The following is a 24182-nucleotide window of genomic DNA, read 5'->3' on the forward strand; positions in this document are numbered from 1 at the left end:
TTATCAATATGTAATTTTGAGATACACTTGTTTCCTCAAGATAAGGAGATACTGTACTTGTGTACTTGCATTTTGCCAATATAAGAAAGCTAGCCTAATAAAAGCCTTTTGGATGGACTTTGTTTTCTTGAGACTATGAGACTTGTTACCAGGAGATAATGGCATAAAAAAAAATTGTAGTGACACTCTCGGCTTCCGCAATTGTCTAATACAATTCTTCCCCAACCAAATTTTACCTAAAGATTTGATACCTGCCGGGTTTTTGGTAACACTTTACAATAAGGCACACAACATTGTAGTAACTACTAGTAATGCATTACCTACTACATAGGTTTTATTTTTTATTTTTTTATAGTAACTAGCCTACGACATCGTTTTTTTTACGTTTCTTCTTTTTTCATTAAAGGCCTACTTCACCGGTTGGAATATGAAGGTGTATTAAACTCGGAGATCCTATGAAGTATAAATGAGCAAAAAAAATGAAATCGGATCTTTCTGTGATGTCACAGAAAGAGAAATGTAGGGTTAGACAGTGAGACCATAAAACACTTTTTCTGCCTTTTCTCAGGCTAGGATGATCCGATTTCATTTTTTTTTTGCACATTTATACTTCATAGGATCTCCGAGTTCAATACACCTTCATATTCCAACCGGTGAAGTAGGCCTTTAACTACTACATAGTTATGCATTACCTATCACATAGTTAGAAAAATAAAACATTTCTAATGCATGTATCTTATTGTAAAGTGTTACTGTGTTTTTTTCTTTTCTTCATTGTTTTTGCCTAAAAGAGGATGAAACCCAATCATTATTTTTTTCTCTCTTTATTTTTGTAGGCCAATTCTTTTTATTTATATTGTATTTCCATTTGTTATTAACTCTTAACCGGAAGTTGTCATTTTCCAACTAGCTCACCCGTTTTATTTTGAAAGCTAAGACAGGAAAGTGGCTCGCTCGCTGGTGACTTGTCTGTTGAGGAAGGGGGTCCGTCCACACATTTGTATCGTTGGACTGGAATGTTTATGTGTCGGGGTTACTGCATTGACCTAGCTGAAGAGGTAGCTAAACAATTAAAGCACACATTTTACGAGTAAGATGCAAACCCGCCTGAAAACAGTTTAACCACCTCGTCCTCAGTGTTACGTTAGACAGCTAGCCCGCTAGCTAGCTTAGCTAACAACTTTTCATTCATTACTGCCTGTGCACTTTTCTTTGTTGCTAGCTAACGGGTAGCTTTATTCACAACATTAGCTTGGCTGCAGTTTTCGCTTCTGTGTTGTCTCCCTCTTGCTTTAGTCGTTGATTTCAGTGAAATCCTCTGTCTCGTCGACACATGGTTTGTGCAATAGTGCTAAATTAATTTGTGATAAATAGTTGACAGTCCCGGTTTGTTATATTCGTAAGATTAGCTTGCATCATCATTTCCCTAAACAATCTTCTCAGTTGTGTTAGGCTACTATTTAAAACAAGACTGATAAGCGACGCATCCCCTGGAACGCCATTAGATCTTACATGTTAGGATTAAAACATATAGACGAGGAGTACCGTATGATTTCACAGATTCGTTTTATAAAGGCATTATGACGCGTTTAGCCTCAAGTGTATTGTTTTCCTTTATGTTGCTTGTTGAGAAGCAACCTTTTACACAGTCTATGGTAGCAAGAGAGACTAGCTTACATATCAGGATGCATTACTAGCGGTAAATTAATGTCAATACATGGCCAAAATAGCTTGGAAGACCATTATAAGATCCATGTTTTGCATAACACTCCTTTAGTGGCAGGGCAACACACAGCTGGCACAATCAGATTAGTGTTGCAAATAAGGTGACACGTTTACTCCCCCGCCCCCTTCTATTGTTGTAAAAATTATTTTGCTGGGCTAAGTTAATTGAATAAATATGATTGAAAAATACAGCATTGCATTAAAAATTAAATAGTTTGTTTCCATGTGAATTTTTTTTTCTCAAAAATGATGAAAGATAATAGAACGGGACGTTTAAATTCTAACTCCCATAATACAAAAAATATTGTGCACCGTCCAATTCCAGCTCCAACTTGTCTCTGTCCGTGGTCGGTAAAACGGTGGTGATGGCAGCGCTGATGATACATGTGTGAGGAGAGTCGCCCCTGTGCTCCTCTTGCTGCACCGCACACTTCCCCATGGATTCCAGTAACGATGAGGCACTCGATATCATTATCACTAATGTGGTGGCAACCTTCAGGGTCAGGTGCCACCTCAACCTGCGCACCATTGCCTTGGAGGGAACCAATGTCATCTATAAGCCAGAAGTAGGGGTAAGCAAGAGGGATTCTTCATTAAGAGATTACAAAAAGCAGCTCAACCAGTATTTTGATCATGTACAGCTATGTACTGCATTATTAAGAGTTTATGATATGGGCACCATTGAAAATCATCCCCTTTTTCTTATTTTTTTTTAATAGAAAGTCCTGATGAAGCTTCGTAAACCCAAGATAACTGCCTCAATCTGGTCCTCGGGGAAAATCATTTGCACTGGAGCAACAAGGTAGACACACTGCACGAAACACTCACACTAACCATTAGTTAAAGACTAGCACTCTGGAAAAAATGCAAAGCAGTTGCACATAATAAATGGAGCTGTTGCTCGGCCACAAATCTTCTGTGCTGAAAGAAATGTTGGCTGCTAATGGCCGTGGAGGTCCAGCCTCTTTATTGTTGGTGCAGTAATGTTTGCTTCAGCTGAATATTTGACTAAGATCCATCCATCAACTGCCGGTAATGCAGAGGCTTTACCATTGGTCTCACCTGGCTGTCACCGACACAATACTGGAGAAAGTGTTTATCATTTAGGCAAATCAGCCACCACCAACCAGCACAATGATGACTGTCTTTTTGTGACCTGAAACCTAGTTATATAGACAGTTTTTTTGTGTTAAGATACTTTTTCATGCCAAACAGTGGAATCTACATGTTTCCCTCTAATATGCTTCTATTTGTTCAGTGAGGATGATGCAAAGCGGGGCGCCCGCAGGTTGGCACGCGTCCTGCAGAAACTGGGCTTCAAGGTGAGACGATCGCATTGTGTTGGTTATCAGCATCATAACAGATAGCAGGTGTTGTATTTTTTGAGAAATGTGGATATGAGAATAACTACATAACTTTTCAACACAGTGTATCATAAAATCTGTTCATATCACATGCCATATTGTTAAGTTAATGTTAAGGTCCTACATTCTAGAGCTATAATCTACAATTTACATTATTAAGTAATTAGATATGATTTTGTGGGGAAATGTGAAAGAGTTATTGAAAAGCAATATATATTTGGACAACAGAGTTATTCATATTCTATTTCAACAATATTGCAAAACAAATCTTATTGTAATTATCTATACAATTTAAAAAAAGAGAGCCTATAAACAACTGTGTAATGTGTTATATTGACAAATACCTGACGGTTAGCATAATAAGAGTAGGTTTGTGCAAAGGAGGCACACGCAGTTGTTGTATTAATAAAAACACTTCTGAGCTTCATCATACAGTACATGACTACATTCCTTTTGACCTGTCATTTGCATCAGCCAGGTAACTCGTAAACAAAACAAAGTCATGCAAACCTGAAATACGGTAGAGGTCTGTGCTCTAAATAGCTACTATCTCATGTGTCAAACCTATAGGTGTTATCTCTATCAATTAGCCATAAAACACAATTCTATGAAACATGTTTACATTTCACATGTAAGAATAAATCAATGAATCTAACCCATTGTGCCTTGTATGTACAGGTGAGGTTTTCAGCCTTCAAGGTTGTGAATGTTCTGGCAGTGTGCTCCATGCCCTTCGCAATCGGCCTTATAGACTTTACTAAGAACAACCGACCTATTGCCAGGTAAGGCAACACTGTATTACTGTAACCCTCTCTCATCACACTTATTTAACACCATCACTACCAGCTTTCAGACCTAACAGTTAATACAATATTTAGGAATAATGTTTTGCTTCCTCCTGTAGCAGACCTTGCCCTTCAATGGCACTCCACAATCTCTTGTGTTTTACGTGGCTCATTATGGTTCATTAGTTTGAGTTATACATTGTGCGTATATTTGAAATACTACAGATACCTGTCATAAAACACAGATCTCTGTCAATTGAAATGTATTTATTATTTTATTTCATAGCCACTGAAACAACATAATTCTTTCTTTGGGGGTGAATAAATTATCCAATCGATCCATCTAATCCCTTGTCTTTGTCATCTGTTTTTCAATTTTGCCTGAGACATCTCAAAACATGTATTATGAACTAAAAAGCCCTGCTTAAAACGAATATTTAATGCAAAGTGGTTCAATATTTGCATGGACAGGGTGACCTCTAGTGGTGGGAGCACTGCTCGGCGCTTTAGTGTGCATTTGGCACGACAGCTGACAGATGTGGGTGTGGTCGACTAGTTGTTCCTCTGATTCACTTGTTCTATCCAACAAATGTTGTACTGGCTGCTGGCATATTATAGCTCCATGTAAAACAGCCTCAAAGCTGTACACACATACTTGTTTGTAGACATACATGCTGAATGCCTGTAGTGAACAGAACTTAACTTAATGTGTTTGTGTTTGTTTGTCAGTTATGAACCTGAGCTCCATCCTGCTGCCACGTACAGGATCAAAAATATCAAGGCGACTATACAGGTGTTCTCTACTGGCAGCATCACAGTCACAGGTACCTCACACTTCCATGTCTACACACACACACACACACACACCTACCAACGCTAACCTCTCAAACCCTCCTCTACCCAATGCTAGTGGGCAAACCATCTTAAGGGATTGAGGTCATGGTATCATAATGCTACAACCAGTAAAGCGCTTTGTAAATAACCCAAATTCCTCAAAACATTTCCCTCGGAATGAAGTAGTTTACAACTCTCTATATGTACGCTGAAACCTGACCACAACAAGGAATGATTTATTATGTCACTCGTAAAACTATGCCTATGATTCTGATCCGTCTGTATGTGGGGTTTATTGAATTGTATCTTTATTATGCTCAAAACGTGTGACAATGCACTCACCCCATACCCCCTACTGCTCTCTTGCCTCATCTTTTTCCAGGACCAAATGTACAGAATGTTGCAACAGCTGTCGAGCAGGTCTACCCATTACTGTTCCAGTGTCAGAAACCCCGCCGCAAATAATAGGAGAGAAAGAAAAAGTTGAAGACAGTGGAAATGACGAGAAGACACGTCTGATAGTTTGTTACGAGCGAGGAAGCACCCTATCCTTGGATTTATTTACGACATGGAAACAGCCACACACCTCTAACACAATCAACAGACTGGATGTCATCTGGATTTAAAAAGGAAACGGGAAAAAAAAAATCCTCAACAACCCCTTGTTTGAGTCTAAAAACGTCTCACAGAAAGTGTCACTTGTTGTTATGGAGTGTGTGTGTGTGGCTCTTGTGATTGAAACAGCCTAAACTTGCAAGTTTGTCTTTTTTAAACTTCATACTATTCAGTAGAAACCGGCTGCTCTAAAAGCTGAGTGAGGAAAACGCCAGTTTTTAACAGTCCAACCATTTTGTAATACGTAACAGTGGTGACCATTGCGAACGAATCAGTATGTCGACAGTAAAAAGAAGCCTCAGACTTCTAGCCAACAAGCCGTCCCATTGGCCGCTCTCTCTGGAAGATTCTCCGTCCATGGCTCCTTTTGTACGTGTGTTAACACCAACAGGTAATACAAGGCGTCCACTATTGACTGACTCTGGACTGTTACATATGTACACAAAGTAAGAGCAGGTCCCCTAGTATGCTTATACACACCTATCACTCACAATATGCATTCATCTCTGATTTTAATTGTTTCATTGTTGTTCACCATTTCCTACTTTGTTCTTGTTTTTTAAACTGTGGATTGGATCAGAATGCAAAACACATTCTGTAATTTCTTGTCATTTCCTTTTAATAGTTATAACAAAACTCGCAAATATTTAATAACTGTTTTCAGCTCGGACAATGTACAGAACAAGACCGATGTCCTAAATGTTTGGGAGTGTAATGAAAACATTTGAAAGGTTCAGACATGTTTAGTTCTCCCTGTGCTGAGTTGTTGAGCCATAGACCCCTCATTTTCTTTTACATAACAGGTTTTTACAGGACAAAGGAATTTAATTTTGTTCAGAAAATGGGCTGTAATGTTAAGGTCCCCTCCTCATTAAAGCAGCCGCTCAAAATAGTCATACAAGGTTTTATGAAAATACATTCATAAGTTTCTGAAGCGACATATGACCATGAACAGTGTTCAAAGAGGCCATCACTTTAGCATTAGCAGTACCAGTACCTGAATTGCCTGAAAAACAAACCCTAGGCTACCATTCCCTGAAAAAAAAACAGCAATGAGAAGTGTTTTTAAATGGCAAGTGAAAACCTACTGATAAAGCATATACATGCTCATAATACAAGCATTTGATGTAAAAGATGTTGATAAAAAACTTTGACATGTCTCAAGTATGTGGGATGGAATTTTTAAAACCGTTGTCCATTGAAGATGTGTGACACTTGTTATGAATTTTGTATTTTGTATAAAAATAAAGGTAACTGATAAAAGAGGCTACCACATGACTACTGTTCAGTGAGTTTTAATCTCATTATTTCCATGTCTTTCCTTTTTGTTATATACATGTATTGATTACAGGTTGATTGAACAGTGTATATTTATATAAAATACAATCTGCAGGAAAGTTCTCTGAAGATTTTCAGTGCGACAGAAACATTTTGACATTTACAACGTAAAAAAATTATCCATTTTAATTGTGAACATGAGTCATTCTTGCAGTAAAACATTCCAACTTGTTAAAAGTAATTTTGGCATCATTGACAAACTGTAAGTAAAAGACAAAAACTAATATTTCACACTTATCTTATGCTACAACATTACTTGTGACATTATCTACCCATTATGACCACTTCCCCTTATATGTTAACTGAGTATTTCTCTGGGTTACTTATTTTCAGGATTTGGCAGCCATGCATAGTGTGTGTTTATTCACAATCAATTTCTTTTTAGCTTGATTCCATACAATGTAACGGAGGCGACACTGGGCAATTCCTAAGCGAGACTGAAGTACTTCTGTGTTGTGGCAATGACTGTCTTGTCGGGCTTAACTGGTATGACTGGTTTGAACCATGTTAGTGTTGTTACTGTACATATGACCGGGAGCAGCATATATAAATAATGTGCGGTTAAAGCTGGGGTATGTGATTTCTGATTGGTCAAAGTTAACATGAGCTTTACACTTTGACCAATCAGAGCGAGGCTCCGATTCTCTGTTCTTATTGGCTGTTGGGACTGTCCATTCACTTTGGCACGACTTTGTTGTTGTGTAGAGCGTGTCAGGGAGGGATCATAGGGGAGCGACCAAAGAGCAAGTGGAGCGGTTGAGATCTTTGGATTCGAATCTCTATCCCAACTGCCATTTTCTCCACAAATCCTCCACCCCAGCTTTAAGGAGTTAATCTTTGAATTTAAATGACATTTGAGATCATTTGTTTTCTGTTCTGTATCTGTACCTGTTTGATTTTTCAGGTCCAAATTGAACCAACCAACTATAATCACAAACTAGTTTCAGCACTCTTCAAACGGGTCATCAGTTCTACTGATTGACTGACGGAGTCATTTCTTTCCTGGATTTAAGAGAAAAAGTCCCTTTACGCAGTGTTGGATCTCTTTTCTTAAATACACAAGGTAAAGAAAATTAAGTAGTATTATATAATATATATTTTATATACTCACATAATTACTAGCCATTGTTTTGCTTTCTTTACTGGAGTGAACCCTGAGCCATCCCCATTTGACAAATTAAAAAATTCTTCTCAATTATATAATTATTTCCTGTATGTGCTATTTCCACCTTCCCTCTTGGTTTTTCTTCCTTCACATACAGTATGTAGCCTAGAAGAACTACATGAGTAGTACACCAAGTTCTTAACAGTGTTATTACAGAGTCCTTCTCCACTCTTATCAGGTGAGGTTATCGGTTGTGGTTTTCTGGCATCTGTGTGGACGTGCTGCTGCTGATGAGGCTCTCCTGAGGCTGAACCCGCCGACAGAGTCTCACCTCGAAAGGCTTCCTGGCAAAGCAGTGAATGAAGGTAAGGAAAATGGAGAACATATTTCTCACACACCCTTACTAGATAGATACATTGATTATATCAAGTGTATGTATGTGTAAGCTGCAACTCACTTCTTGGCCAGTTCTTTTGATATCTCCTCCAACGTGCGACCCTTGGTCTCAGGGATACAGAGGATGACAAACACCAGTAGAACAAAGCTCATGGCAGCGTAGAGGAACATCACGTTGGGAACTCCAATCTTTTCTAGAAATACAACAGCAAAACACATGTTTTATTAAAGCTATAGCGTGTAACTTTTTTCTTAAAAATGAATGTCGGTAAAATTCAAGCCATTGCATTTTTTTGTTGACACAAAGTTGATAAAGACCTATCAGCTCCTCAAAACGCTCTCTGTATTTTTCAGTATAGCGTCTACCCCCTGACACTGGCGCAGGAGCCCAAGAAATGTTTAAGTTGTTGATTCTACTCAGTGGCGTGCACAGGTAGACCTGAAGTGGTGCTGAAGCACCTGCCCTTTTCCCCTGGCCCAATCAAGTGCCCTTTTGAAAAAAATCAAAAAAATCTGAAAGTTATTTTTTTATTTATTTATTTTTTACAGTGTATGTGGCCCATGCCGACATTATCATCTATAAATGCTCAACGATTAAAAACGTTTGACAATAATGCCCCATTAAATATGCCCCCCTTCCTCCTCCTCCGCACACACTTCAACGTGAACGCGCAGAGTGGACACAAACGGAGGTGCGTTGCCGCAGCAGTTCACAGCTGCTGCACACACACACCTACTCCCCGGCCTGCCCTGCCCCACCAGCGAGGTAACACATACATTGAATGGAGTCAAGAGTGTATTGTTTGCCCCCTAAGCCTCAGTTGCCAAGCTATAACTTGCATTTATTTGTCTCTATTTAAAGTAGCCTCTATCATGCAGCGCCACACAGCTGAGCATAAATTAGCCGACTGTCCTGCTTAACAAGCTAGCCCAAAAAAAAAAAATAGATATGACGTGATGAACACAACTAATGTCGGTTTGTCACTGGTACAGCATGTGAATCTATCAGTATGCTGAATATTTAGTGTTGTTTAGGTTTACTTTAGGCTATATAATTAACACATGCAGTAATTTATTTGCTAAATGACAAACAGGCAATTCCCAATTGCCTGCAGATAAAGTAGCCTTGTGCCTGGTTGTAATGTAACCAAGCAGTCTTATTTTATATGGTTGGTCTCTCTTTATTTACAAATTGCAGTATAATGCCTAGAAAGGAGAGGTTAAAAAGGCAAAAGAAAGGGAGCTACAGCAGGCAGCCCAGGGGAGCAGCTCTCTGCTCTCCTGGATGAAAGCATCCACCAGCAGCAAGGAGGAAGATGAAGATGAAGGGTCAGAGTCAAGACCAGAGTCATGTTAACTGTCCATTCTTAAGCCTGGTCTTAACTACGCCCATTCTTAAGCCTGGTCTTAACTACGCCCATTCTTAAGCCTGGTCTTAAGTACGCCCTACTTAGCAGTTACAACCAGGCTTAGTTAAGACCAGTTGGTGGGGGCCGGTTGCACCAGGGGCTTTTAAAGCTCAGATTTTAATGTTGAACTGTTCCTCAAATGTTATTGAAATATCTTAAAGGTCACATATTATGCTAAATGCACTTTTTAAATGTGTTCCAACATATCCATGGGTCCACGGTGTGCCTAGAGACTGCCAAAAAAAAAAAAAAAATAACAATCTCTCCTTTTCTCACTCTCCCCCTTTCTGAAACCCCCACCCCTCCCCCCCAATATACTCCAGTCAGAATTCTCGCCGACTATTACGTAATAGTCGGCACAGCCACATCCCCATATTTTCTTTATATGTCCATGCTTCCCCCCCAGAAACGTCCACAGTGCACTAGTCTATGATAACCCCACCCCCCCATTTCTTATTGGTCCACGGCCCCGAGATCCTCTAGGAAATTTTCCGAGCGACAGCCATGTTGCTTTCCCCGCTAAGCGACAAGATGCCATATAATAGTAGCCTACAGCCTGAATGTTACATACACCAACACAGAATGCTTTTGCTCATACTCCACTAATTTATCTTAACCACAGCAGTCTATGCCTCGTTTTTAATAACACAACGGATAGGAAGCTACTTGTGGGTTTTTTCGAACAGTGAAACTGAAAGAAATGTTTTTATTGGTATTTTTGCCTGACTGGTGTATAGCTATTTAGCTTTGGGACAAGCATTCAGCTTTTGCTCATAAAAACATAATTCTATTACCCACACCAGTCTGGAAATGCCTCGTTTTTAACAGGACAAAGGATTGGAACTTAATAGTGTGGAAGTCAAATTTGAAGATGTTTCTTTCACTGATTTGTGTGGTATTTTTAGCCGGTAGCTTCCGAGCTAGCTTCGAGACAAGCATTCAGCTTTTGCTCATAAAAACATAATTCTATTACCCACACCAGTCTGGAAATGCCTCGTTTTTAACAGGACAAAGGATTGTAACTTAATAGTGTGGAAGTCAACTTTGAAGATATTTTTTTCACTGATTTTAGTGGTATTTTTAGTTTATTTTATCGTCTGAGTCTTATTTTTAGCGTTAGCGCCCATGTAGCTTCGGTTGTAGCACCAAGTTTTGCTCATAACACGCTGTTTATATTCCCCACAGCAGTCTGAAAATGACTCGTTTTTAACATGACAAAGGATGGGAAGATATTCCTGAAGAAATCAAACTTTGAAGCTATTGTTTTCACTGGTTTTAATCATGTCAGGTCATGTCAAACTGTATTGCTTAGCTCCGGCCGGGTAAACACTGTGTTCGCAGTCACGCAGTGTCTCTCTGTATCGCGAGAGCACGGCAGAGACGGTGGGAGAGCCCCATGGACATATAAAGAAAGCCCGGCAGAGAGGTGGGAGGGGCCAGCCAGATCGCACAAATATAGGTCATCCTGAGACCAGAGGACAATCAGGGTATAGAGGCTTGCTACAATAAATGATCTGAACGGGGTTTTCAGCAAACATCTAAAAAAATAAGTATTAGGGACTACTTAGACCAGGGGTGTCAAACATACGGCCCGCGGGCCGGATCCGGCCCGCGAGATGAATTGATCAGGCCCGCGACCTGTAGAGCATAAATTTCTGAGTATGTCAAAAAAAAAAGTAAGTCTCTAGCCCATTCCTGTGAGGAGTTATGAATTTTTAAAGAAATAACCGAAATGCTCACTCCTGCCGCTAGGGGGCAGCCTAAATAAAAAAAGCACATTTTAGCAACGTGGGAAATGGTAAATGGCAATCCTGCTTCACCGCTATTAATGTTTCCTCCAGTGCTTTATGGCAAAGTAAAAACCAAAAAAAAAAAAACATTTTTATTTTCAGTACATTTATTTTATTACTTTTTTATAAAAATAAAACTATTTTTATTTTTAGTGCTGAACAATTAATGTACTAGCAAGCGTGGTGTGTCTGCGGCTCTGTGTGCGCAAAACGAGCAGGAGCATGCTAGTGTAGGCCTACAAGATTTATTTCCTAATTTTCAATGCTGCTTTATTTTTATGTTTTAAATTGGGAAAAACGAATTCCAAAACAACCAATAACCTCTGTATTTAAAAATAAATCAAAACAGTAGAAGTTGCACTTTTATTTAATTGTATTTTGTCTGCATGTTTGCACAAAATGTGTCCCTGTACATATAGTAAACAAAATTGGACAACTGTAAGGTCAGTGCCTGTTGTATTTGTGTATTCAAATAAACAGTTGTTTATTTCATTAGTGCACATTGGCATCTTTGAGCAAAATACCCCCAAAATTTTTGCTGCGGCGCTACGCGCCGCACCTCCTATTCCCATGGCCGGCAGCAACCTTTACTAAGACATCTCCTGGGGGGTACAGAGATCCCTTGTGATCCGTGATAATGTAGGTTACAAATGTAGGCTGAGTGATAAAGCATATTACTGAAAAACAAAGTTAGGGATTTGGAGTTATTTTGCCATTATTTTACTAGTCCGGCCCACCTGAGATCAGAGAGGCTGTATGTGGCCCTCGAACCAAAATGAGTTTGACACCCCTGACTTAGACCATATAAAATTGACAGCAAAGTGCATAATATGTGAGCTTTAAAAGCTGTCCACACATTTTATTTTAACTACGCAAAGTGGGTTGGTGGTACTAAATCATGAAGCTATATAAGCTAATTATATTATTTTGTCCCAACCATAAGTTATTTCTATGTTACCAGACTTGCAGTAATCTTGTATTTACCTTAGTAGGCTATTATTAGTACGGAGATCAGGGGCCTAACGAAGACTTCAAAGAGATAATTCGGGATAAGGGATTATTAAAAAAAATCTGAAACTGACTGTTTTTTTTTCAAAAATGTAAATTTTTTCTTTCTGCTTTTTGGTAATTCTGTGTCTCCAAATTATTCCAGAAAATAGTACTAAATAGCCCACATTGACACAGGTGATTTAGCCTTAGCTTTCTTCTCAAAGTGCACCTGATTGATGAATTTTACTTTAAAAGGTTCAAATTTTTCTTCCGGGGGAGCATTCCCTCTGACCCCCCTAGAAGGTCCAGGGTCCCAAACACAGTCTCCCAAATTCCTTTGAGAAACACTATGTGTGGCCGGGTATTAAAAGTCATTAGGCCAGGGGGGGATTTTGTACAATACCCTTAAAATGATTTGGTCATTCATCGATAGAATATATTGTGCGCTTTTTTTTGCAATGAGCACCTGCCCCCCAAAATGTCTGTGCACGCCACTGATTCTACTGCTACGAAAAAACTTGGACGTACAGCAGAAGGCATAAAATCCATGCACGATCACCAAAGGCTTAACCTCATGTAGATGCATTGTGTTGTTGTTATTACTCAGAATTCTTTATGGGGGCAACATAAGTTACACACTGTAGCTTGAAAATGGTTTGTTTACCTGTATTTATTGCATGCTGAACAGAACCGCTGTGTGATGATCTACAAACCCGCCCAATGAATCACAAGTAATAAGGCACACACCTGTCATTGTGAGGAAGGTCATGGATATGAGCAGGTTAGTGGCCCAGTTTACAGCCGACACCACAGACACAGCCTTGCCTCTGACTCCCATCGGAAAGATCTCACTGAGAACCACATACACCACTGGAAAGGAAACAAAATAAAGACACAAATACAAATTGACTAAAATGGCCATAGTTTAAATCGCATGAATACAAACGAGATGATTCAGAAAATAGCTTTGTACAATTTTGATATTTGACGATTTGGTTTAAACGGGATGTAGGCCAGGTTTGAAGTCCACACTGCTTTATCTGGGGAACTGGAGCAATTAAATCTATACTTTAACTAAGCATAGTAATTCTAAGATAATCACTGTTGTACTTTGTACAGTAGGAAGTGTTACAGAACGCAGCCATTAGAGCAACAAAAAAAGGAAAAAGGGGCAAATAGTTTTATAATGTTAGGACCTGCAAGTGCATATGGATCATAGCTGCTGTTCTACTGGAAATGGCCTGGGGACGTATAACAGAAACTTTCTAACTCGCTAATTGATGGAAAAATTTGATGATGATGTGTTTAGTTCACAATTCAACAATATACGTATATTACATTCTTTATGTCATTTTGTATTAAAGTTCTAATGCAAAACAATGGGTAAGTCTTTCTCCTTTAAGATAGGATTGGTAAGATAAGATAGGATTCCTCAAGTTAATTAGGATTTGCCTTCTGATATACAAGATCAGAAACGTTTGGTCGTGACGTATGTCATGCGCCGGCTTCTGACTACAACTGAAACTGGTGCACAACCTCAACGTCATTGTTCTCAGCCACTCCCTCTGTTTGCTGATTGGACAGGCAGAAATCTGCCGGAGAAAACCCACTAATATACCGCACACCCAGACTGACTACTGAAGGGAAATGAAAATTGAGTATGTAGGCGAGTGCCTTGCTGGTGTGTACTCTGACAAAATGCTAAAGCATAAAAGTCAAATGTGGGAACTCTGGAATGAAGATAAACTACATTTTAAAGATACAGTAAATGACCTAAGGGTGTTCTGAAGAAGAAATAGAATGTATGCCACCAAGTACCGGTTCATTTTAATTTGCCTGTGTGTGCATATCCAGTATGTGCAAAGGGAGTGGATTCATAAACAAATTATTTGATAGGGGTGCTTACTTGGCCCAAGGCTAATGGAGAAGGCTGCCACGTACGCCAGCAGGCTGATCAATGATGCCACCTTCAGTGAGAAAGACACTTCTTTATAAGTCCTTTCTCCTCCTCCTGACTCCCCTCTCCCATCCCCCTCTCCGTTAGTCCTCCATGCCTCCTCACTGTCCCATTGGCTCGGGAGGGGGATAGAAAAATTGTCAATGATGTTGTTGAGATCTACAGAGGAGGTTCCGTTCAAATCCCATGGTGTATGTGTGTGGTTTGGAACAATGGGACTTTTACACAAGCTGGTGAGGTGGCTGTGGCTTTGCAGCGTCAACGCACCGAGTGCAACCAGCGACAGTCCCATGGCGACAGCCCCCACGCACAGAAAGTTCTTTGGTCCGACCCGGTCCACCAGCAACACGGCCGGGATGGTGGCTACCACTTTGACCACCCCGAACCCCGTGGAGGCCAGCGTGGCTGCTGAGTCACTGTTGAAGCCAACACTGCGGAGGAGCGGCGAGGCGTAAGACAGGATGTTGGGCTGACCGGTAGCCTGCTGAAGGAAGACTAACGCCACACCCGTTAACAGTCGCGAACGCAGGTTGGCCTTGGTGCTGAACAACTCCATGAAGCCGTGTTCTGATTCCTCTTTAAGTCCCGACTGGATGTCTCTGAGCTCCTCTTCCACATGCTCCTCCACACCTCCTCTCAGTCTGACCAGCACCAGCCTGGCCTGCTCCACGTTGCCCCGGGCCACCAGGAAGCGCGGGCTGGGCGGCATGAACACCAGCACGCCCATCTGCAGCAGCGCGGGCGGGATGACCAGTCCAAACGTGTAGGCCCAGCCGTGAGGCAGAGTGGCGAAGGCGTAACTACAGCTGAACCCCAGCATCACGCCCACCACTAACATCAGCTCGTACAGAGTCACCAGCAGGCCTCGCCTCTCCCTCGGCGAGATCTCTGCGATGTACAGACACGCCCCCGTCCCTGACAGAGCCGTTCCCATGCCTACGATCACCCGGCCCAGCGTGAGCGCCACCAGAGAGGTGGCGGCGATGAGCACCACGCTGCCTCCCACCACCAGGGCGGCGCTAAGCAGCAGAGAGCAGCGCCGGCCGTAGCGGTCCAGAACAGGACCTCCAGCCAGGCACATGAGGAGGGCGCCCAGCAGGTGGGAGCTGACCAGCAGTTCCTGTTCCCTGCAGGAGAGGGACAGGAGGCCCCTCAGCTGCAGCAGGACCCCAGAGGTCAGGCCCATCTCATAGCCCAGCATCAGGCCGCTCAGAGAGGCCGCCACAGCCGCTACCACCACCAGACAGCTGCAGCCTGGACACACAGGGAGGAAAAAAGTCAGAGGAAAAAAGGGTAAAATAACAGAAAAAAATAAGACTGGTCCCAATGTTCATCTACAAGGACTATCATATATGTCTGCATTTTTTAACAGTAGTAATGATATATACAGGTGATACTCATATTGTTAGAATATCATGGAAAATGAATTGGAATTGAAACAAGAATTCATGCAAAAGGGGCCCAAACCAAGTACTGAGTACATATCGATGATTATACTTTATATAGGGCCGACATTTCTGTATTTAAAATCCCTTTTTTATTGATTTTTATGTAATATTAAACTTTTCTGAGATTTTGAATAGAGATTCATAAGCTGTAAGCCATAAAAAATTAAATTATAACAAATGAAGGCTTGAAATATCTCACTGTGATGTGTCTACATAATATTTTAGTTTCACCTTTTATGTTGAATTACTGAAATAAATTAACTTTTGCACGATATTCTAATTTTTCGAGTTTCACCTGTAGAGGTGCGTCTAAAAATAAAAAGGAATATCATGGAAAAGTCGATTTACAAAGTGAACCTTTCATATATTCTAGATTATTTCATTCTTAAAGTGAAATATGTTCAAGCCTGTCTTTTGTTTTGATTTTGATGATGATGGCTTATAGCTCATGGAAATTAAAAATCCAGTATTTCAAAATAATTAAATATTACTGTAATCAATCAACAGAAGGATTTATTATAAATACACGTCAACCTTCTGAAGGGTTGTTTATTCTAGGTTAATTTCAATTCATGCGTAATGAATCTAGAATATATGAAAGTTTGAGTTTTTTAATTATATCACAGAAAAAAATCATTATGTAATATGTATAATTTCTTTGAGGCAGTGTTTTGCTGCCTCAAAAATGAGAAATTGTGGGCAATTTAGTGTCATTTTAAATGTTTTACTTAAAGGTTTAGTAACCCTAACCCTCATATATATTTATATACGTACACATGCATATATACAGTATACATATGCATCTGAGTAAAACAGAATGGAAATTTCCCATCAGATGGGATTCTGGAGATACAAGAATAACATGTGATGAGATAGACCAACTTCATTCTTTGTCTGGGTGTCAGAACCTGAGGTGGTTTGGAGTAAAAGCCCCCTAATATCAAATAGTACAATAGGAAATGACTATTTCAAAGAGGGGGGAAAGGGTTGCCACTGAGGGCATGATATCAAAAGGATATAGTTGCATAGTTATTACACATATAAAATAAACATATTAAGGAAAAGGTAGGCTATATCGTCTGGCATGGCCACAGCTTTTCTCCATGTATGTTTCCCCCATGCATGAAGTTGCATCAATAGTGCTGCTGACTTTGTGGAATTGGAGGTCGAAAGATCACAAGACGAATGCTGAAGCAATCTTGTAAGCCTTTCTGTGTGTGTGTGTGTGTGTGTGTGTGTGTGTTTGACGAGTTTGGTCTACGTCAATGTCTTCCATGTATCACTGTGAGGTAACTGACTCTGACATGTTATCATTATAACCAGACGGGTAGGACAGGATCCTACAGAAAACTGATGAGCATATCATGTACTTTTGATATGGATGACACGTTTTATGATATCTGTATGAACAGTCATGAACTCCCTCATTATTTATCACTGTAATTGTGTTTCTACACTACACTATACTATACTAATTATTGCAATGGATTTCATCATTTAATTTTCCTTTTTAGGCTTGAATGCCAACATATTTAATTGCAGTTCCTCAGTGAGACTTTTTGTTCCGATTAAATAAGCATGGAACAACATGCAAGAAAACAAACAAAGACAGCTACAGTTTGCTATGTTAGACCGAACTCACTTACAGTAAGTCTTTCAGATAAAAAAATCTGCTTGTATTTCTGGTGTCTTCCCGAAACACTTAAAGTATATGACGTGGGCCATTGATATCATATCATACTCTGGTAATAAACTTGTTACAATGCAACATTTTAAACTGATTTTGAAACAACTAGGGCTGAACCAATCCTATACTGTTTCACTCCTAAAACCAAGCCTCATACCTAAGCTCAGTATACTTAGAATCTCTACCTAGATAACTGGAGTACTCCTTCCTTCTCCTAGTTTTAATAAGTTAGCGATGCGTTCGTGACATTTTTGGTGATCACGCCACCTAGGTCGGAGTGACCTGGGACACACTCAAAAACAGTCATAAACAACTTTTGGCAGCATCATCAATCGGGCTTTTAGATAATGGACAGACTACTCTGAAAGCTGCATCACGTTAACTGCTTCCTGGAACAGACACAGGGAATATCATGATAAAATGTCACTGTGTGTGTACCTGGGCCTTTGGGTGGGACCATGGCTTTGGCCTCAGGCACAGAATTGGCTGGGAGGTAAGATGTCCGGTTCTTGGCGTCCATCGTCAACCACCTCTAACAGCGGGCTATAGGGAAAACAGATACAGAGAGCAACACATTCAAACAAGGAAACCTCATTCATTCTACTCCCTTTTGCACATAGACATGCCTGGTGCTTAAAGGTCACATATTATGCTAAATGCACTTTTTAAATGTGTTCCAACATATCCATGGGTCCACAACGTGGACCCATGGATATGTTTAGAGACTGCCAAAATATCCAAAAAAATAACAATCTCTCCCTTTCTCACTCTCCCCCTTTCTGAAACCCCCACCCCTCCCCCCCAATATACTCCGTTCAGAATTCTCGCGGTTTATGACGTCATAAACTGCACAGCCACATCCCCATATTTTCTTTATATGTCCATGCTTCCCCCCCACATTAGCAGTAGTCTATGATAACCCCACCCCCCCATTTCTTATTGGTCCACGGCCCCGAGATCCTCTGGAAAATTTTCCGAGCGACAGCCATGTTGCTTTCCCCGCTAAGCAACAAGATGCCCATAGTACAGCCTGAATGTTACATACACCAACACAGAATGCTTTTGCTCATACTCTCATCACTCATTTATCTTAACCACAGCAGTCTATTAATGCCTCGTTTTTAATAACACAACGGATAGGAAGCTACCTGTGCTTTTTTTTAAACGGTGAAACTAAAATAATAGTTTTTATTGGTAGTTTTGCCTGACTGGTGTAGCTATTAGCTTTGGGACAAGCAACCAGCTTTTGCTCATAACACGCTGTTTATATTCCCCACAGCAGTCTGAAAATGACTCGTTTTTAACATGACAAAGGATGGGAAGATATTCATGTAGAAATCACACTTTGAAGCTACTGTTTTCACTGGTTTAAATCGTCTGAGTCTTATTTTTAGCGTTAGCGCCCATGTAGCTTCGGTTGAAGCACCAAGTTTTGCTCCTAATACACTAACTTAGCTTTCCCCTTGCAGTCTAATAATGCCTCGTTTTTAATAACACAACGGATAGGAAGCTACCTGTGCTTTTTTTTAAACGGTGAAACTAAAATAATAGTTTTTATTGGTAGTTTTGCCTGACTGGTGTATAGCTATTAGCTTTGGGACAAGCAACCAGCTTTTGCTCATAACACGCTGTTTATATTCCCCACAGCAGTCTGAAAATGACTCGTTTTTAACATGACAAAGGATGGGAAGATATTCATGTAGAACCTGTTTTCACTGGTTTTAATCATGTCAGGTCATGTCAAATTGTTAAAAGTATGGCTTAGCTCCGGGTAAACACTGTGTTCGCAGTCACGCAGTGTCTCTCTAGTATCGCGAGAGCACTGCAGAGACGGTGGGAGAGCCCCATGGACATATAAAGAAAGCCCGGCAGAGAGGTGGGAGGGGCCAGCCAGATCGCACAAATATAGGTCATCCTGAGACCAGAGGACAATCAGGGTATAGAGGCTTGCTACAATAAATGATCTGAATGGGTTTTTCAGCAAACATCTAAAAAAATAAGTATTAGGGACTACTTCTTAGACCATATAAAATTGACAGCAAAGTGCATAATATGTGAGCTTTAAATGAGTGACAGACATACAATGCTATGCCTATATATTTTAAAGTCCTACATGTCAAGTTGTTCTTCCCTGGAGGTTAGGCTCAATTCTTCTTGAAATGTTACCCTACCAGTCCTAAGCAGTGCACAAATGTATAATCTTATCTAAATGATGGGTTAAAGTGATGATATCTAAAGCATAGACGTCGATTACGGGGGGGATGGGGGGTACATGTACCCCCCACTTTTCGTCAAGACTCATTTTGTCCCCCCCACTTTTTAAGCCGGACATGGAGTGCGTCCAGCCGTATTAAAACACAGCGTCAAGGTCTCTCTCTCTCTCTCTCTCTCTCTCTCTCTCTCTCTCTCTCTCTCTCTCTCTCTCACACACACACACACACACACACACACACACACACTAGTTTGCACACCAGAGAAAACATGCTCCGAAGTCTCCGCTAGTTTGCACACCAGAGAAGACTGATGCATTTCAATCAGCAGCAGAGAGACAACGGCGAGTGGCTTTATAAGTGTCCCGTTGTGAAGTGTAAACTGTAGGGATTACCATCCTCTATGCCCACTAATGACTGTTAATGTAGCGGACACTAACAGCAGCTTGTGTCGCGGCACATGGATACATGACGATGTTGTTTACAGTGATGTGCGGTCAGGGTACTGCCTACACTGGCGCCGTGTGCAAAAAAAATAAGTAAAATAAAATATTTTTTTTATTTAATAAACTTATATTTGTATTATTACTGTTACTGTTAATTATTTTGATCTTTACATGTAATCCGCAATTACTTTAAAAAAGTGTAGACGTTTTGATTCGAAACGTGGCAGTTAGTAAGTTACGCCCATTCATTGTGTACGGCAAAGAATCAGTGCCTTTGCGCCTATTCATTGTGGACGGCAAGAAAAAAAAAAGTTTTCGTGCATGCGCACTTGATTCTGTATTATTTAACATGTACGCAAATAAGCATAATTCTTTGTGCCTTTTTTACGTAAATGGTATGCCACATAAGCCTTTACATTACATATGGACCAATTAAAATCGAGATATTACTAGACATTTACGCAGCTTAGGCCAACGTCATTACGTTGGCTATGCTCATTCACGTCGCATTACCCCCGCAGATTTTTAAGTCAACATTGCAGCTGCCGTGCCCGCAGATATTTCAGACTGGAGGAATTTCAACAAATTGGATTATAATTTAAAAAGGAACAGAATGAATAGCAAGAGAAAGGCCTGCGCCAGCCTTGGACGGTGTACAGCAGCAACAGGGACAAACAATGTTCGAGCATTTCAAACGGACAGGTAGCCTACATGAACGGAAGGATGCTAGCTAGCTGTGCTGTCAGTCAGACTGTCACTGGATTACTATCGTCTTGCTTATTTCTACAGCCAGGGAGTCAGATTGGTGAGTCAGAAACTTTTTTGGGGTTTATTTAATAATAAAGTTGGATGAATTGATACCGAGTGCAATCCATTCTGCATTTTATATTCAATTGAGCAGTTGTGTTTTCATTGTTACTGACGGACAAACCTAAGCTCTGCAATGTGGATAAATGGTTACATTCTGATGCTGGACAGGTCCATGGGGCATATGCTACTGGTACTTTATCTATTAAGATAAAGTTTATGGAGTGGAGTTGCCATCAGTTATGCTGTAGTCCTACATAATGATGAATGCTGTCTTTTATTTTTAAGTTGAATAGAAGTAGTACCGGTAGTTTGAATCGGCGAAGGTTTGACTTGTTGCCTTACGTTTTTTCGGCCCTCGGTGTGAGGGACGGGTCCGTTAAGTCGATGGATGCGATGTTTAATCATTTAGACCAAACTACAGTAGGCTACGGGCAAACCTGAAGTCACCGTCGTGACATTTCATATACGTCCCGTCTGTGTGTGTGTGTGTGTGTGTGAGTGAGTGAGTGAGAGAGAGAGAGAGAGAGAGAAAGAAAGAAAGAAAGAAAGGGAGGAACTTATTTGAAATCGGCCGTGCGTGCCTGTTTGTTGTTTATTGTTTTTGATTTAACAATATATAGGTTTGGAGAAATCTGGCTTTCAGAACTCAGTGCCTACCCACTCACTGACCTCACCGCACGTCACTGGTTGTTTATCAAGAAGTAATTGAAGCTGATCATGGCTATGCTACTAGCTAGGTTGCCATGGAGACCGAGGCGGAGTAATATTGTTGTGCGACAGTCCAGCCGTGCTTCGGCTCGATTTGAGCACCGTCAAAATGCCTTCGACCAATCAGATTGCTCAGTCGGAACTACCTTTCCAAGCTCCCTTTGTTTACGTCATGTTTGGTTGGGCTACGGGGAGCAGCTAGTGGCTCATATGTCCGCTGCTTTTTGAAAATGCTTTTTTCATCAAATGTGTCAGACATCAGTGTTTTGTATACATTGTATTCATTAGTGAGCGGGTATGCCGTCTTTCAGAACCGTTCATTACCTGCACTAAAGAGAAAAAAAGATGTTTCCTCATTGTCCCCCCCCACTTTTGAAAATGCACTCCAGAATGCCTGTTTGTCCCCCCCACTTGTTTAGCCAAATCGACGTCCATGCTAAAGGTTGTATACCTAGTGATAAAAGGACAGCTGAGTTTTGGTATTCATGACAAATGACACCAACAAACGTATAGCAAAGTTATACCAGAGTTCTCATATGTTGTCTCATATACATTTTAACACAATCACCTATGTAGTTTGCATTAATAGTGTAATGTGAAAAAACTTTGGTTAGTATCAAGTAGTTTTCAGCTCTATGACCATTTTAGTTGATACCAAAACAGGTGCAGTGGTTTGGTAGGCAGCCCTACTCATAGAATAAGCTTTAAGTTCATCTTTGAATCTTTCATGCTGCAGCATGCGTGTCCTATGGCTCAGAATATTGGCATATTATATCATGAGTGTACTGCTCTCAAGGAAAATCAGGAAATCAGGTCTTATTGTTTCAATTGAATGGTTTCATAAATTATACTATACTTCATAGGCCTACACTTTAAAGCATTGGTGAGTAAGAATACAGGATAACCTACTCATTTTGCTGGGGGAAAAGGGGAGATTCGAATGCTAATCTACGGAGCCCCAAAAGTGACATGGCGAGAAAAAATAAAAAAATAAAAAGTTTCTGGTGTGCACAAGATACTATGTTGTGCTCACCAGAAACTAGCTGTATCTGGTGCACATGTCACTTTATGGGCTTAGTACTATTCAGATCAATTCACCCCTTTTTCCTGTTCTCTACAGTCCTGATTTTATTTAAACATACACCAGCTGATGCATTTTGGTGGCCTTGGATACAAGCAGGCTTCCACATTAAAACCCTGTCATAAATACCAGCTCTGAGCAGCTCACAGTGGACAGTTTGCAGCTGGTTGTTGTGTGTTGCAGAGCCGCATTTGGAATGTTTTGTTTGTTTTGTTTTTACTTGTGGAAATGACAATTCCCCAGTTGTCACACTGCACTTTCCGACAAATAGACAATAGTAGGCTATCTTATGTTTGTCATAATAAACACATCTGTAATGAATGAGAACACTTTCCCATGGGAGTCCATAACTTGAGCTACAATGTTGCAAGGTCATTTTATGGAGGCTAGAATCCAAGAAAGAAGAAAAAACACCGGGGAAATCACCACGTCCTTAGAGCAAAAGCCGAAGTGAGCAGCTTTATGGGATTGTCCAGACTTATAAAGTAGATGTCGCTACATGAAAAGTTTCAATGAACATGCATTAAAGTTGTTATAACGACTATATGCAGTGACATTTCCCTACCTGACGCCCTGGCTGTGTCTCTGCTGTTTGCTTAGACGCCTGTTTGTCTGTCCATCCGATTTGTTCTCAACACTTTCACCCAACTCCTCTTTAGCTCGTGTCGGTGCACGCACGCAACTTGCTTTGGGAAACCACTGGCTTAGCGCCGCCCAACTCTAACCAAACTGCCAATAGAAAACGAGAGTTTGGCCATAGAACGCCTGACATGGAATCCTATTGGTCTAAACATGTCTATCAGATAGTGTTTATCTAGCCTAATGTAGGCCTAATATGCAGGCTATAATATAACCGGGCTGATATTTATGATAGAAAATGTATGCTACGCTATAAACACGTATCAATAAGCGTATCTTTATTGAACGTGTTGCTGTTGTGCATGGCTTTCAGCCTCAGTCATCACAACTGATTATGAAGTTGTTTTCTGCTGTGATCGTCGCCAAAGTAAGCCTAAGTGACATTCAGTTTTCTCATACTGCATGTGAAAACAAACGGGTTGGCCACCTGCTGTTTTGCTCGGTTTCCATGTCCTATTTCTACGAATGCACCAGGCCTGAGCAGTCAAACCGGCCCTTCTGCATGTCTAATGTCTGAATGTAGCCTAATGTGTCCGTTTGAGATCGCTTTGTGATTGGCTTAAGCTACTCACCCGTCAGATATGTTTTGTGTTTGGACCTGACCGAAAGATACTAAAGTTTGACATTTGTCATGTGATCCTCAGTTAAGTTTAACACGTGTGCATGTGTGATGTAATCACTCAGTAACTAAGATAACTGGAATGCATAGCTTAGACTTACTTGTAGAGCAGACACTGTGTCAGCAGATAAAGACGTTAATACCATACTTTTATACCATACGTTTCAATTTAGTAGGCTACTCGAATCGTTTACTTGTAAAAAAAAATATAGCTACTTAACATTCT

The 24182-nt window shown here is 40.5% G+C and overlaps 2 protein-coding genes across 4 annotated transcripts; one reads left to right on the top strand and one right to left on the bottom strand.

Moving 5' to 3' along the window:
* The first annotated feature begins 945 nt into the window (after positions 1 to 945).
* tbpl1 (TBP-like 1) lies at positions 946 to 6581 on the top strand. 2 transcript variants are annotated; one of them, XM_080047934.1, is made up of 7 exons: positions 946 to 1058; positions 2051 to 2297; positions 2445 to 2527; positions 2984 to 3047; positions 3768 to 3871; positions 4604 to 4698; positions 5091 to 6580. In XM_080047934.1, the coding sequence occupies exons 2-7, from the start codon at positions 2163 to 2165 to the stop codon at positions 5171 to 5173; spliced, it is 564 nt and encodes a 187-aa protein (XP_079904060.1). In that variant the 5' UTR covers positions 946 to 1058; positions 2051 to 2162; the 3' UTR covers positions 5174 to 6580. The 2 variants fall into 2 exon arrangements, with proteins under 2 accessions (XP_079904060.1, XP_079904061.1); XM_080047935.1 differs by lacking the exon at positions 946 to 1058 and having other exon boundaries at positions 2146 to 2297; positions 5091 to 6581.
* Positions 6582 to 6651: 70 nt separating this feature from the next.
* On the bottom strand, positions 6652 to 23352 carry slc2a12 (solute carrier family 2 member 12). Of its 2 annotated transcripts, none has more exons than XM_080047964.1 (6): positions 23264 to 23352; positions 17882 to 17986; positions 14258 to 15562; positions 13099 to 13221; positions 8224 to 8356; positions 6652 to 8106 (listed from the first exon to the last, which is right to left on the bottom strand). In XM_080047964.1, exons 2-6 carry the CDS (start codon positions 17961 to 17963, stop codon positions 8094 to 8096), a joined length of 1656 nt encoding a protein of 551 aa, XP_079904090.1. In that variant the 5' UTR covers positions 17964 to 17986; positions 23264 to 23352; the 3' UTR covers positions 6652 to 8093. The 2 variants fall into 2 exon arrangements, with proteins under 2 accessions (XP_079904090.1, XP_079904089.1); XM_080047963.1 differs by having other exon boundaries at positions 6652 to 8110.
* Between the last annotated feature and the right edge of the window lie 830 nt (positions 23353 to 24182).

This window comes from Ammodytes marinus, assembly GCF_949987685.1.
Source record: "Ammodytes marinus genome assembly, chromosome: 19".
In the NCBI taxonomy this organism is placed as follows: Eukaryota; Metazoa; Chordata; class Actinopteri; order Uranoscopiformes; family Ammodytidae; genus Ammodytes; species Ammodytes marinus.